Genomic DNA, 16,583 nt, shown 5'->3' with positions numbered 1-16,583 from the left:
CATCCTTCATTTCCATTTTGCTGTTATTACTCTAATGGGCAGTATTACAGATGTGCAGTAAAAAATGCCACAAAGAGATGGGTTTAAATTCCAGCGTTTTAGTTATATCACTATGTTATATTCCCCAACCATTACCTTCAAAAATTATTGCAAGTAATTATTATTTCAGTGATTACACTGAAGTCCCTGGAAGGAAATAGCCACTTTACATAAACATTTAATTCTACCTCCAGGATATCTAGCTAAGGCTCTTTTCGGTTACTGTTTCATTTAATCCTCACAATCTTAAGGGTAATTATTATTATCCCTATTATTATTTAGAGATGTTTAAATAATCTGTCCAAGATCATATAGTCAGTAAAAGGTCAAATCAGGGTTAAATGCAGATCTGTCTGACTAAAACCCATGATCTTTCCAACATCAGAGTGTTTCTCTTAGAGGTTTCTAGTATGAAACACCCAATATTTGTTAAAAGAATGACTCAATTATTTTTCTTAACCATTTCAAGTCTACCCACAGGGAACAGTATACTCTATTCAAAATGTGTTACAGTTGTGTCCAAAATATGTGATGCTATTTACAAAAAAATAATTTTGACTCATTACTATTAGTAAGAATTAGGATGGTGGTAAGACTCTTTTTGGTAGGGGTGCAGGGAGCAAATGAATGGTTTTGGTTCAAAGGCATTGTCAACACATTTCCACGGAGTATTACAGAAACTCTGAGAGAGGGTGGTGAGCTGGCAGAAGCCCAAATGCAGGAATAACAATGTAAGCCTACGTTTCCAGAAGCCTCTCTTTTCGTCATGCTTTGGAGAGAAAGCATCATTAATTAAAGGAAGATTACTTAAAATACTGACTGGTTATTAGAAAGTTCTTCCTAATTACCTATTTTGTTTCATATCAGAAAGCAGTGGTTTCCAAATGTCAATCTATGGGTTCCATGCCTCTGAATTATATTGTTAAAAACACAAATTTCCATATTCCATCTCAAAGTTATTGAGTATGACTCTCCAAATTATAATTCAGTGATCTTTCATTATAAGTATTAAAAAAATTATATTAAAGTTCAAAAACTTCCACCATTTCTGATGTACGGTCATGTTTAGAAACCACCAATCTCAAAGAAAATGGGAGCTTTATAAGGCTAAGCCAATACCAAGCAAACAATTCCAAAGCCCTTATGTAGGTTCCAAATACAGAAGAGTAACGACTAGTTCCAAACAAGTAGACATTCAATTTTCATTCACTATCCAAAAAAACTGTGTTGAGGTTTTACTAGCAAGTGCCTATGAAGACAGTGCTAGAATAGCAGAGCCAGCCAAAGTTAGAATAAATCTCTGAGGGTTTTATAGAGCTAGTTATATATTATATCATACTTCCCAACTAAATTATAAACTGTTTATTCATTAAAAAAATAACTTATTGAGTACCTATTATGCGCAGAGAATTATCTTAGGTGTTTGGGACATATCACTGACCTAAATGGAAAAAGAGCCCCACCATTATAAAGTTTAAAGTCTTTGACCAGAGACGAAAAATAAACAAAATAAAAATGAATCCACCCCCTCCAAATTTACATATATTTGGTGTTTTTATATATATATATATATATATTTTTTTTTTTCAGGCAGAGTCTTGCTCTGTCACCCAGGCTGGAGTGTAGTGGTGCGAATTCAGCTCACCGCAACCTCCGCTTCCTAGGTTCAAGTGATTCTTATGCCTTAGCCTCCTGAGTAGCTGGGATTACAGGTGCATGCCACCATGCTTGGCTAATTTTTGTATTTGTAGTAGAGATGGAGTTTTGCCATATTGGCCAGGCCAGTCTCGAACTCCTAACCTCAGGTAATCTGCCTGCCTCCGCCTCTCAAAATGCTGGGATTACAGGCATGAGCCACCACAACCAGCCTAGTTATATATGTAATATATACTATATAAAATGTGTATAATGTATACATATATATAAATGGACAATATTAAGTAATATAGAAAAAGTAAAGTAGGGAAATAGGAATCAGCGTTCTAGGAGACAATTTTAATTTACACAGAGTGATTAAGAAAAGCCTCATGAGAACATGACACTTGAGTAATGCTCCAAAGGAGGTGAGGGTGTTGGCCAGGCACATATCTGGAGGAAGACCATTCTAGGTAGAAGGAACAGCCAATGAGAAGTCCCTAAAGCAGAAGCATACTGATAATGTTTGTTACTGGTGACAGCATCTTGGGGTCAGAAGACAGTGACAGACAAGTCAGTAGGAGATTAAAAGTCAGAAAAGTAATGGGTACTCATCATGTAGGACAGAAGAGCTTTGGAATGATATAATCTATTTTAAATTTTAAAAGCAAGATTCTGGCACCTGCTCTAACTGTGTTGAGAACAGACTTTAGGGAGGAGTTAGGGTAATCCAGGTGAGACAAAAGGATGGCAGAGACCAGCAAGGTTTTAAGGAGTGGTACAGTTTGGATATATATATTTTTTTTTTTTTTTTGAGACGGAGTCTCGCTCTGTCGCCCAGGCTGGAGTGCAGTGGCCGGATCTCAGCTCACTGCAAGCTCCACCTCCCGGGTTCACGCCATTCTCCTGTCTCAGCCTCCCGAGTAGCTGGGACTACAGGCGCCCGCCACCTCGCCTGGCTAGTTTTTTTTGTATTTTTTAGTAGAGACGGGGTTTCACCGTGTTAGCCAGGATGGTCTCGATCTCCTGACCTCGTGATCCGCCCGTCTCGGCCTCCCAAAGTGCTGGGATTACAGGCTTGAGCCACCGCGCCCGGCCCTGGATATATTTTTGAAGGCAGAGAAAACAGGATGTCTTGAAAGACTAGAAAAGAGGTATAAGAGAAAGAGGAGTAACGACAGATGGATATAACTGCAGAAGGAGCAAATTTTGAGAAGATCCAGAGTTCTACTTTGGACGTGGTTAATTTGAACATGAGACAAAGTGAAATCCTGCCATGACTGGAATGATCCTATCTTATATTCCTTAAGTATCCACCATATCAAAGTACCAAAGACTAGGTACAGAATAAACTGCAAATACATGCACACTGCCGATTTAATTAAGCAGATTAACAACAACCAACATCTTTATAATGTAAAAATTTAAGTAGAATTCCTATAATCTCTTTGATTTACATCAACATTTATTTCAGGCATTTCAAAGATATAGAATGATCTCCTGCTCTTCTTTCTTAAAAATGCTGCATCCTATCTCTTTTCAGCAACTTTGCTTAAGTTACTTTTTGTAAAAAGCCATTCTAGATGATACTATAATTGTTACAAAGCTACAAATACTGTTGAATGAAGCTATAAGCAGATGAATACCTTGGCGGAACTGTGGACTCACTAACAGCTTGAAGCCTCTTCCGTAAATAGTGGATCTCTGCCTCATAGCTTTGTTCAGTTTCTTTCAATTGTTGCTGCAAAGAGGATATGAGGCTTTCTAATTCTTGAACTTGTTCTTCAAGTTGTTCAGTTTTTTCAAGATGTTGTAGAGAAGATAACTTGCTTTTATGATTGACATCTATGTTATATAAAGAGACAAAAAATGCACATTTCAACAGAAGTTTCTTAGTGAAATAGCACAATCACTGTGTACAGAAAATATTCTTTTTTGAAAGAGTATGTTTTTAGTGGTAATAACTCTGGTTTCAATTTAAACTCATTCTGATGAAAACAAGAAAATATAAATAGTACCATTCAAGATCATCTTTTTGATCCTCATGCTGCAGTACTCCTAAATCCAACATTTTATATCTTTAAAATTTAAAACAATTTACAATTATAGAACATAAGAAGTGAAAAAGGACCAAATAGATAAGTAACCCAAATCTTTCATTTTAAGGATGAAAACATTGAGATCAGAGAGGCTACAGTGAAATGCCCAACGTCACTATGTTAGCTCAAATTTTAAAGTAAAAAAGCAAATTACTCAATATTTGGTATAAAAACACCACATTGTGGTATATGATCAAAATTTACCACTGTCTTCCAAACTGGTCATCTGAGAATGGATTGATAAAAACTTTGTTTCCTCTTTTGGAAGGTTTTCTTCTCCAAATTCAAGTTTCATACCATCTGTTTGCTGTCCCCAAATCTATTGAAAACCACAGAATAAAAGCAGTAACATAAATACGTAATCCAGCAATTAGAAAGCTGTATTAAAGCAACTCTGCATTAAGATGCTTTTTTAAAACCACCCAAAATTGTGGCACTCTAATACAAGTGTTTTCCCTTCTAAGTTATTCCCTGTTCTCTTCTGTAACAGTAATTCATATTCCATACCTTTCATAGCACTGAAATTATGTTAGTAATGTTCTTTGATATCTAAAAGGAAGTTCATTTTACTACAAAAACAAGTGCTTCTGAGAATTTTGGTAGAAAGCTGATAACAATATTTATAGTATAACCTGGTCTTTGAAATTTCAATTTGTACATAATAAATTTTATATTACCAATACTTGATTAATACAGCTTATGTATCTCTAGATATGTCCTATGTACAACCAGGTAACTGACAAATGGTATGCTGCTCTGTACAGTAAACAAAAGAAAAGAAAAGAATGAAAATAGATAAATCTCAGCTCATTTCCTTAACTATTAAAAAGCAGCAAGCCTGTAATCCAAGCGCTTTGGGAAAGCGAGGTGGGTGGATCACCTGAGGTCAGGAGTTCAGGATCAGCCTGGTCAACATAGTGAAACTTCATCTTTACTAAAAATTGAAAAATTAGCCAGGTGTGGTGGCGCAAACCTGTAATCCCAGCTACTTGGGAGGCTAAGGAAGGTGAATTTCTTGAACCTGGGAAGGGGAGGATGCAGTGAGCCAAGATTGAGTCATTGAACTCTAGCATGGGAGACAGAGCAAGACTCTGCCTCAAAAAAATAAGTAAATAAACAAATAAAATTAAGCAGCAATGTGTCAGATACCTGTGTGTACTAATTTATTCATTCATCAAATACTTAATAATCAATGTGACCAGCACTGTGACAAGAGATAGTAAAAATATAAAATCCGTTTAAAAAATAACAATATATCTGCCTGCATGGAATTCATCAATCAGATGGGAAAATAAACAATTAGAGAACGGCTAAACTATAAAATTTGACTATAACTACAATGATAAAGAAGACTGATGTGGATCTGAATAATTATGGAAGTCAATTTTGATTTAGGCTCATATATTTTTGGCAATGATTTGGGAAGGCTTTAAGGAAGAAAGAGTAAGAAAATTTATGAAAGAATGACATATGCCATAATTGACAATGATCTTCTTGAGAAGAGTTTAATTTGGATACGGAGGGGGAAATAAAGCTAGTTAAATAAGATAGATCCAAATTACATAAGACTTTAAAAGCAAGGGGAAAGAGTTTGGACTTGCAAGACCAGATGAACAAAGGATACTGTAGAAGCAGGTGAGCAAAAGAAAAAAAGCCATTTGCCAAGAAGGCTGTTTTAACTGTCCACTACTCTTATAAATCCTCTAACCAACTCCTACCCCATGAGTACGTTTCAACAGAGATCTTGCCTCTTAGTTCCCAGGGAAAATAAAGATCATTGGGTAAATTATTAAGTTTCTAGTCCAACCTTTCTAACTCATTCAGCAAACATTTATTAAGCCTTTACTGTATGCTAACACTGTGATAAGAGGAGGAAACAAAAATAAACAGAAGATTTCCTGATTCCAAAGGGTTTAGAATAATAGTGAAAGAGGCAGAATGGTAAACAAACAATTATATAATATGAAAAGTAATGTGATACAAATGCAAATGCGTATAAGAAGCTATAGGAACATGGAGGAAGGACAGAAGGGTAATCAAGTATTTAAAGTAACGAAAAAAGGCCAGGCGCGGTGGCTCATGCCTGTAATCCCAGCACTTTGGGAGGCCAAGGCGGGTGGATCACGAGGTCAGGAGATCAAGACCATCCTGGCTAACATGGTGAAACCCCGTCTATACTAAAAATACAAAAAAATTAGCTGGGCATGGTGATGGGCGCCTGTAGTCCCAGCTACTCGGGAGGCTGAGGCAGGAGAATGGCGTGAACCTGGGAGGCGGAGCTTGCAGTGAGCCGAGATCGCGCCACTGCACTCCGGCCTGGGCGACAGAGGGACTCCATCTCAAAAAAAATAAAAAATAAAAAAAAATAAAGTAACGAAAAAAGAGAAGCACGATAAGCAAGGCCTGTACTGTTCCTAAGGAAACAGAGGAATAAATGCCTAAGCCTAGGAAGATAGGTAAAGCAGATGACACAGAGGGAGTAAACATTTGAACCAACTGGAACAAGCGGGAACAAACCAAAAAGGCTGGGAGGGGATGGGCAGTATTATGCAGAAAGGGCAGCATGCAAAAAAGCCCAGGGTGCATTTGGGAAACTAAGTATTTCAGTATGGCTGAAATGAGGAGGAAGATTAGAAGATGAAGCCAAAAAGTTAGGCAGTGATGTATTGCAGTGCTGATCCTGATCCCAAAGTAACTCTGAAATGCCTCTCTAATTGCAGCTAATTTACAGAATTCAAATACGATATCTTCTTATTACCCCTTGTGCAGAAAAGACATCTACCTGTTTGCTATATTCATCTACCTGTTAAGCAAACGTATTTACTTACATTTCTTTTCTTTTCTCTTTTTTTTTTGAGATGGAGTCTCACTCTGTTGCCCAGGCTGGAGTGCAGCGGTGCAGTCTTGGCTCACTGCAACCTCCACCTTCTGGTTTCAAGCGATTCTCCTGTGTCAGCCTCCCAAGTAGCTGGGATTATAGGCACATGTCACCACACCCAGCTAATTATTTTTGTGTCTTTTTTAGTAGAGATGGGGTTTCACCATGTTGGCCAGGCTGGTCTCCAACTCCTGACCTCAGGTGATTGGCCCACCTTGGCTTCCTAAAGTGCTGGGATTGCAGGTATGAGCCACCATGCTCGGCCTTACATTTCTCTTCTAAACACCTACTAGAATGTTGCCATGGAAAACTATTTTATGTATGTGTGTGTGTGTGTATATATATATGTGTAAAATAGTATATATGTATATGACATTCCTTAAACTAGTTCATAAATCCCATTAATTTATACATTTCTTCAGTCTGGTGACTTCATTACTTTATTCCCAGTACATAGAACAACCTGGCATTTAATTAGCAAATAATAAATATTGGCTGTCCAGTCTGTCCTTAGATCTAAGGAATAAATAAATAAATACATAAGTAAGTAGGCTGGGTATGGTGGCTCATGTCTGTAATCTTAGCACTTTGGGAGGCCAAGGCAGGCAGATCATGAGGTTAAGAGTTCGAAACCAGCCTGGCCAACATGGTGAAAGCCCGTCTCTACTAAGAATACAAAAATTAGCTGGGTGTGGTGGAGCTTGCCTGTAATTCCAGCTACTCAGGAGGCTGAGGCAGGAGAATCGCTTGAACCTGGGAGACGGAGGTTGCAGTGAGCCGAGATCGTGCCACTGTACTCCAGCCTGGGAGACAGAGCAAGACTCTGTCTCAGAGAAAAAAAAAAAAAAGTACAGTAAAATAAAAATAAAAATAAAAATTGACTGGATAACTGAATGAGAACAAAGTATAAGTTTTTCTTTCATATTCTTTAGACTCCCTTCAGTGTATATATCAGTATGGTAGAAGACCAGGAGTGAAAAAGAGAAGATTATGTAAGACAAATCCCCAAGTTTCTGGTTGAATGTTGTTCCTTCAAACTGAGACGAGAGAAGCTGGTTTAAGCAGCAGAAGTTAATAAATTCATATTTCAATATGCTGATTGAAACATACCTACAAGAGTTTTGAGTAGAGATAACTGATGAGATATATGACTCTGCAGCTCAGAAGGACTGACCTAAACATAGAGATCTAGAAGCAATGAAAGGAGATGAAAAAAGCATTCAGATTAAGAGGATCAAATAAAGATCCCTGGTAAAATAGACAGGGTAGCTAAAGTCCAAAATGGAGGCTTGAAAAGCTACAGAAGCTAAGGGAAGAAAATATTATCAGAAAGCAGCAAATACTACAGTCGAGAAATAATAGATTAAAGTAAAAAGAAAACTAGTTCAAGATAGTACACTGAGCATGTGTTTATATCTGAGGTTACAAAGTGAAGGCTTGAACTTTAAATCCAGTCTATACTTTTATAGTGCTCTTTTGGGGACAAAACAGTTTTTGTTGTTGTCTGGCTGCTTTCTGTTTCCCAACCTTAAAATAGAATCCGTTTATTTTTGAATATTTCTGTGTGTGTGTGTGTGTGTTATATTTTCAGAGATGAGGTCTTAAGCTCTGTTGCCCAGGCAGGAGTGCAGTGGCACAATCATAGCTCATGCAGCCGCAAACTCCTAGGTTCAAGTGATCCTCCCACCTCAGTTTCTCAAGTAGCAGGGAGGACAGGTATGTGCCACCATGCCCGGTTTATATTTCCTAATATTTTTAAAAGAAAAAAAACATATAAAATTAATAGATTAAAAGTACTAGCAACACTGGGCCCTGATTCCTACTTAATGGCAACAAGATGCATAAGCTGGGCAGCTGCAGCCCCTTTTGGATGAGGCATGTTTTCTCCAGGTTTCACTTGGCCTTGGCCTTCTTCATTTATTTTATTAACTAAATTAATGTAGGCATTTACATTTGTGATTAGTGACGCAAACCTCTTCCCTTTTGATTACGCAATTAAAATGATAGTAAAGAATATTTAAAAGGCATAAATCCATAATGTACAAGAAAATAAGAGATGAAACCAAAATAGATTCTACTCATATAAATCTACTGGAGTAGGTTTATAGATTTTTGGAAAGGCTAGATAAGGTTGTACTTAATTGCACAGAAACAGAGTGGGGAAGAAGAAACAGGAGGGAAAGAAAGAAGGGCAGAGAGATGGAGAGGAAGAATTTCAGCCAAAACATAACTCATCAACATTATAACTTTCACTATCAATTAAATCTTTCAAATCTGCCTAAACATTTTAATAATTAACTGAACATCAAAAAGCACCCCCCAAAAATACACATAGACATCTTTCTGGATTTCTTTCTACATGAGAATTACATTTATCCTTGCCAATATATGCCTTACATTGTTCTACTGATAGAGTTAATAAATTACACTGTGCCATGATAGAAAACTATCTTACCTAGTTTTCTATAGACGTTTTTAAAAATTGCTTGAACATAAAATTGACATATATAATGCTGTGTGAAACTAATTAGCTATGTACTAAGCAACTAAACTCATTACCAATTTTCTCTAAAACAGAAGGCCCACTGCTTTATAAGTAAAATTAAATGCAATTGTTTCACACAGTTTACCAGTTGATACATTATATATATTTTAAATTATCATAATTCTAAAAACTCTCTAAAGGGGTTATTATTTGACTTGCAGAAATTCTTTTAGCTTACCAATATAAATTATCTACTACAAATATATATCGCTTTTCCCAATCTCCTTTTTCACGTTCTCTTATTTTAGAAATTCTTGGTTGATAAAAGCAGCTTATAAAAAAGCAGGTAATACAATAAATGCAAATATTACAATACATTTTCCATTTCACAGACCTTGCTTAGTCGTGTTTGAAGTACCAAGAGTTTGTTGTATTCTTCTGTTACTTTGTTGAGAAGAGTGTGCATATTTTCTTGAAAGTCTGGATGGTAAACAATTATAACAATTTCACTTCACAGTAAAAGTCTGCATCTTCCAATAAATATTATTCACCTATTTATAACTTTAAAAAATTGCCTGCTAGAAGTAAACCTCAGATATTTAGTAACTAAAAATTGAAATTTCATTCATGTGAAATGCCTGCTATGAAGATAACTTGAAAATTTCATATTAAAATATGTTAATTTCTTTTGGTAGTCATTAATTTATACACATTTTGTTCATTATCTATACAAATGGACAGGGCTAGGAAACATTTTATCTGTGAAAGAACATCAAAAAAGTGTGAGGTTACTATTTGCTAAAACAAACTTATAGCAGATCTATATTAAGAAAGATACTAATATATTTCTTATTTCTTAATGTTAATCTTACTCATTTTAAAGCAAAAACCATTGACATGAACTTATTCAATAAATACAATAACGTTTAAAAATTTGGATCTATGGTATAAAAAGTTAAAAGAAAGAATTAGGATAAGGAAAAAGATAGGAGTAGAGAGATAGAGGATAGACAATAGTGGACAGCTCCAATTATCTTCATATCACCATTATCGCACTACAAAAATTTTAAATGTATATTAAATATAAGATTTCATGAACGTGAAAGGAGGATAAGATGTTAAGATGATAAACAACTTGGCTGGGTGATTAAATCATAATAAAAAGTAAAGATCTGTCATCAATTAAGAGGATTAAATACTGTTTAATAGTATGGTAAGCTTTTATTACCTTGAACTTCGTATCTATAATCTTGTAATTCTGGATCTTCATTTTCAGAAGTGTAATCACCAGAATTCTCTCTATCTTCTGCATTTACTTCACATTTTAAAGCAGGAGTATAATATTCACCAAGGACACTGCATAAAGTCTGTCAACAACAAAATTGGGTATTTTAAGGAATTTAAATTTTGATTTCTACTTCTAAAGATCATTAAACATTATTCTCCTTGATGTAAGGCAGTCAAAATGGCACATAAAAATAATTAAGAAAACCTTCTCTCCATACCCTTATCAATCTGCAAAAGAAACAAGTCTAAATTTCTCTGTCTCTCTGGCATGAAATCTTCTTATATCAGGAAGATAATAATCTTCATTGCAAAAAACCATAATTTTTTTTGCTTCCTTATAATAATAGAATTTATCTTATACTTTAATCAACTACTTCCTAGCTTGGATCCTATTTCTGATGTTATCTCTGTAATCTCAAATACCTTTGAAAAAACACCACAGGACAAGGACGGAAGTTCAGAAATGCTGATCAGAAAGAAATCTATAAATTCTAAAGAAATTATATCAAGCAAGAGAATTACATTCATATACTTAAGATAATATTCATAACACATGAGGCCAGGCGTAGTGGCTCACGCCTGTAATCCCAGCACTTTGGGAGGTCGAGGCAGGTGGATCACCTGAGGTCAGGAGTTTGAGACCAGCCTGGCCAACATGGCAAAACCTCATCTCTACTAAAAATACAAAAACTAGCCGGGCGTGGTGGCCTGCATCTGTCATCCCAGCTACTCGGTAGATGAGGCACAAGAATAGCTTGAACCTGGGAGGCAGAGGTCGCAGTGAACGGAGACTGTGCCACTGCACTCCAGCCTGGGCGACAGAGCAAGACTCTCTGTCTCAAATAAAAAAAGAAAAACAAAAAAGATTCCTAACACACGAGAATAGTTTTATGTAATTTATATACACACACAAAAATTGAAAATATGTGACACATTGTTTTGGTTCTTCTCCTGGGCAACAGACAATTCTATCATCATTTAAAACAATACATGCCCCATAATCATTTGATAAGCTTTCAAATAACTTTTACCTTTGTTCCTCATATAACTAAAAAATTACCACCACCAACTTCTAGACTTAAAAATCAAATTGTTCACTGCTATTTCTTCAGATTTCTTGAGATTTGCTTAAACTATACTGTCAATTAATAATTAAGTTTATTAAATTTTCAGCATAGCCCCTAAGATGCAGTTTTTTCACATTAGAGTTGATTTTAGAAACCATAAACAATCACCCAATTTACAGACAAAGAAACTGGGACCCAGAAAGATGGGTGCCATCTTAGTGTTTTGGCTCACTCTATACAGTCTCCCAGGATGTCTCCATCTTGTCCTTGTAACTCATCTATGGCAACACCAACAATTACTGTCTGTTCTACAGGTGAGATAATTTACCAGAATTTCTTTTGTTTCAAACAGATTATCAGGAAAATTTTTAATGCTCATTTTAACTTAAAAACTCAGAAACACTTTCTAAGTACAGTTCTGAAGTAAGGTAGTGGAGAAAACTAGGCTGGGTGATCATCAAATTAGTAGCAACTTATAATTTAGCACTCCTTGTGTAAAAGTACTTTTTATTTATTTTTTAAAATCTATTATTATTTTCTTTTTTTTGAGACAGAGTCCCACTCTGTCACCCAGGCTGGAGTGCAGTAGCATGATCTCCACTCATCAATGCAACCTCTGCCTTTCAAGCCCAAGCGATTCCAATGCCTCAGTCTCCCCAGTAACTGGGACTATAGGCACACATCACCACGCCGGACTCATTTTTGTATTTTTTGGTAGAGACCAGGTTTCACCATGTTGGCAAGGCTGGTCTCGAACTCAAGTGATCCGCCCACCTCAGCCTCCCAAAGTGCTGGGATTACAAGTGTCAGCCACCACACCTGGCCATAAAAGTACTTTTAAACATCTTACCTGTAAAAAATAAGAACATTCTTCAGACACTGCCTTTCGAAGTTTTCCAATGAGCAGATGTAAAGGCTTTCCTTCATCACCTAATAGAACAGATAATGGATTAAGAGATTCAATTTACATACTTAAGAACTATGATAATATTTAACTTATGTTTCAACTGGAAACTCCCCTGCAGTAAGAATCATTTTAAATTCTTTATTTCTTTGAGTTATTTTCCATTGCTCAACATTGTCTTAGAAAATTTGTGAGATTTTCCACTTCTATCCACAAAATGGTACAAAGCAGTGACTTCTTTTTACTAAAACCCAACATAAAAAAACGCATCATATATCATAACCTATTACATACATCTATGTAAAACTGAAATAAAAATCTCAGAAATCAATATTTATTCTTCTACTATAGTGCCATGTACTCCAATGTTTTCTGTTCTACTCTACTTTGTTTTTTTTTTTAAATGTTGATCATTACTCACTAAACTGACTTCACCACCCATTAATGGACCTATTAATTAGCCTCTAGTTTGAAAAACACTAACCTGTTTGAAGAGGACATCAATAAAAATATTACATGCTTAAAATCTTATTAAATTAAAACCCAAAGCACTCCTGAATTTTAAAAGTTTGTACTCTTATTTAAGCCATTCTCAAATTTCTACTTTTGAATGCAAACTTCTTTTCCATCCTCATTAACATTTAGTTAATACTTACTGTTTATGGAAACGATAGCCTTAGTTGCTTACCTGGTGTTCTAATCACTAATCTCACCTCCTCCAACTCACCCCAGTGGTGTCATCATAAAATAAAAACCATATTGTGTTACTCTATTTAAAACCCTGTAGTAGGTCTTATCACCAACAGCATAAGGCTTATACATGCTTCTTTCAGAACAAAACTTTTTCTAATCAAGCTCTTGCCAATCTCTCCAGCTATAACCCCAACTACTTTCTCACACACCTTGAACTCTCAATTTTTCAAAATGGGTGTACCTTTACACCTCAATTCTAAGGACTCCAGAGCCTCCCTTAAAATTCCAACCCCACTACTCTGTCTCCCACCTCACCCTACTCATCCTGCCAGGAAGCACTAGATGTTTCTCCTTTCTCCTCCCATTCTTTCTATTCGTTCTTCTGCTGGATAAATTGTTTATTTTATATATACTTTCTCAGTGGATTGTGACTTCCTATTGGAAAATGATTTCAGCTTTCTCAAGCACTTAAATGAATGCCTAGTGATTATATCAACAACTGGAAATCACCTTCCTCTGTGGGTTCTATGACAAGGAAAAAATTATAGAATGGCGGGCTCTATCCAATACTTATTTGGATCATGGTACTTATAAGTCAGAAACCATTTTACCTGTTTCTTGAGTTTTCGTATTCTGTAGCTCTAACTGGTGTACTTTCTGAAGTTCCTTGATCTTTTCCTCTTGAGCAGAAATAAGCTCCTCTTTAAGACTGCAAAGAGCTTTATCTTTTTCATTTTCCATATATTCACGAACCTGATCCACATGAGTTGAATAAACCAGAGAGAGGCAAATGCGTTGGGCTTCCATCTGTAGCCTTAAATCATTCTTAAAGTAAACATATGTAAACATTATAATATTTTCTAATGACAAATCAAATAATTCAACTTCTATTTTTTGCATATACTGACTACAAGAGTTTAAAAATTCATAAGAGAACTGAAGTCTAATTTTTTTTCTGTCTTCATTCTGTTGCATTTATCTACTTTTCTATTTCAAGGAAAGTAGCACAATGTTTTCATTGCCTCTGTTTTATACCAAATTGTGATATTTTTGGTATAGCTGGCATGACTCATCTTTAATTTTTTGTTCTAAAATATTTTAAATGTACAGAAATGGAAATAATGAAGTAACCAACATTTATGTACTCACACCCCAAATTAATAAATGCTTTTTTTTTTTTTTTTTTGGAGACAGGGTCTTATTCTGTCACCCAGGCTGGAGTACAGTGGTGCAGTCATGGCTCACTACAGCCTTGACCTCCTGGGTTCAAGCGCTCCTCCCACCTCAGCCTCCCAAGTAGTTAGGACTACTGGTGCATGCCACCATGTCCAGCTAACTTTCTATTTTTAGGTAAAGATGGGGTCTCACTCTGTTGCCCAGGCTGGCCTGAAACTCCTGGGCTCAAGCCATCCTTCCAAAGTGCTGAGATTACAGGCATGAGCTACTGCACCCCACCTACTACTTGTTTTTATTCACTGTTATATCACCAGGGAATAAAACTGTGTAGAATGCAGCAGAGGCTCACTAAGTATTATTAAATAAAAGTTGACTTGTAGGGTCTCTTTCCTATATACTAAAATTTCACAAGGATCTCAATGAGTTTCGGGCTTTCCATTACGCTCCACTGATCTATTTGTCCATTCTAGCATCAAACCATACTGTCTATCATGATCTTGTAGTAAATCTTGTTATCAGATGCAATACATTTTTCTAGGACTCTATTGATTATTCTTGAGTATTTACTTGTCTGTATCAATTTTACAATCAGTTTTTCAAGATCCATGAAAAATTTCCTTGTAATTATAACTGGAAATACACTGAATACAGAGATTAATTTGGAGAGAACTGACATTTTTCTTTACATCTTTCCACTATGAATATGGTACATATTGCCATATAGTGAGATATTTACATGCTTCAGTGTTTTATAATTTTCTTGACAAAAGTTCAAAACATCTTGTGTAGGGTTTATTTTGTTATTCATAAAGAAGTTTTCATATTCTTTATCTCATTTCTTATTCTTGTCAAATTGCATTGGCTAGGAACTACAAACCAATGTTGAAATAGTAATGTTGAAAGTAGGTATCCTACACTTGATTCTATATTCAATTTTAATGGGAATGCTTCTATCATATTTTATTCTATACTTACTTGATATTAAGGAGAATGCTTCTAAATTTCACTATTAGAAATGTTATCTGCTAAATGTTTTAATGAAAACAATTACTGCGGTTAAGAAATTTCCCTTCTATTCCGGATTTTCTCCATTGAAAAAAAATTATGAGTTATTAGTTTTTTTATGGATTCTTTTCCAATATATATTAAAATGATTATATGGGTTGGACACAGTAACTTGTACTTATAATCCCAGCTACTCAGGAGGCTCAGGTGGGAGCATCGCTTGAGTCCAGGAATTCAAAACCAGCCTGGGCAACATAAAAAGACCCCACCTCTAAAAAAAATAAATAAATTAGCCAGGAGTGGTAATATGTGCCTGTAGTCCCAGCTACTTAGGAGGCTGAGATGGGAAGACTGCCTGAGTCCAGGAGTTCAAGGTTGCAGTGAGCTATAATTATGCCACTGCACTCCAGCCTGGCAAGAGCAAGAACTTGTCTCTAAAAAAATAAAATAAGGCCAGGCATGATGGCTCACTCCTGTAATCCCAGCACTTTGGGAGGTCAATGTGGAATAACTGCTTGAGCCCAGGAGTTAAAGTGCCAAGGTCTGACCCGCAGACTCAGGCTGCACAATGGATGAATAACGTACTCAGACACCAGTATTCAGTAAAAGAGTGGTTAGGGGGCCAGGCTGCTCACAGAAAGAATTGCAGCAGCCGCATGCCCTGACTAGCTGGTCCTGTGGGCATTTATTCAGCATAGATTTAATGACAAAGGCTTTGAGTCAACACACTTGTGGGTAATCTGGTCATCCTCCCCAGAGAGAGCAGTCCTGCAAATGATCAAAGGTCTGTCTTAGGACCACATGAGTAAACAAGCTCTTTAGGTAAACTCCCTTACATTACTATGTATCTACGTCCTAAGCTTTTAATAGAATTCAGCTGCCTTCAATCAAATCTTTCACTGAAGCTATGCAAACCTCCCAGCCTTCCAAGAAGGTTTGTGTCTATTTCCTATAACTTTATTTCCCACCACCCTGACTGATCCCCTACATTTTAGACCTGCCTGGGCAACACAGCGAGATCCTCCTGTCTGTACAAAAATGTTTTAAAAAATCTTAGTTGGGCATGGTGCTATGTGCCTGTGGTCCCAGCTAGTTGGGAGGCTGAATCGGGAGGATCACTTGAGCCTAGGAGGTTGTAGCCACAGTGAAATGTGACTGTCCCACTGCACTCCAGCCTGGGTGACAGAGCAAGATCCCATCTCAAAAACAAAACAAAACAAAAAATAAAATTGATCATATGGATTTTTTTCCTGCTATCTATGAATGTGAAGTTAACATTAATAGATTTTTCAGATATTGAATTATTCTTCCATTC

The 16,583-nt window shown here is 36.2% G+C and overlaps 1 protein-coding gene across 16 annotated transcripts in view; it reads right to left on the bottom strand.

Annotated features, from left to right (window-relative positions):
• AKAP9 (A-kinase anchoring protein 9) overlaps nucleotides 1-16,583 on the bottom strand; it is a 172,210-nt gene that overhangs the window by 87,205 nt on the left and 68,422 nt on the right. For all 16 annotated transcript variants that reach the window (XM_003896346.5, XM_021936074.2, XM_021936076.2 and 13 more), the window contains 6 exons: nucleotides 13,699-13,912; nucleotides 12,341-12,420; nucleotides 10,365-10,503; nucleotides 9,531-9,616; nucleotides 3,978-4,092; nucleotides 3,321-3,519 (listed from right to left, as the gene is read on the bottom strand). In XM_003896346.5, coding sequence (XP_003896395.5) covers nucleotides 3,321-3,519; nucleotides 3,978-4,092; nucleotides 9,531-9,616; nucleotides 10,365-10,503; nucleotides 12,341-12,420; nucleotides 13,699-13,912 — 833 coding nt within the window. The remainder of the gene's footprint in view (nucleotides 1-3,320; nucleotides 3,520-3,977; nucleotides 4,093-9,530; nucleotides 9,617-10,364; nucleotides 10,504-12,340; nucleotides 12,421-13,698; nucleotides 13,913-16,583) is intronic.

Source organism: Papio anubis, chromosome 4 (genome assembly GCF_008728515.1).
Source record: "Papio anubis isolate 15944 chromosome 4, Panubis1.0, whole genome shotgun sequence".
NCBI lineage: Eukaryota > Metazoa > Chordata > Mammalia > Primates > Cercopithecidae > Papio > Papio anubis.
This window is presented reverse-complemented; position numbering and strand designations above follow the sequence as displayed.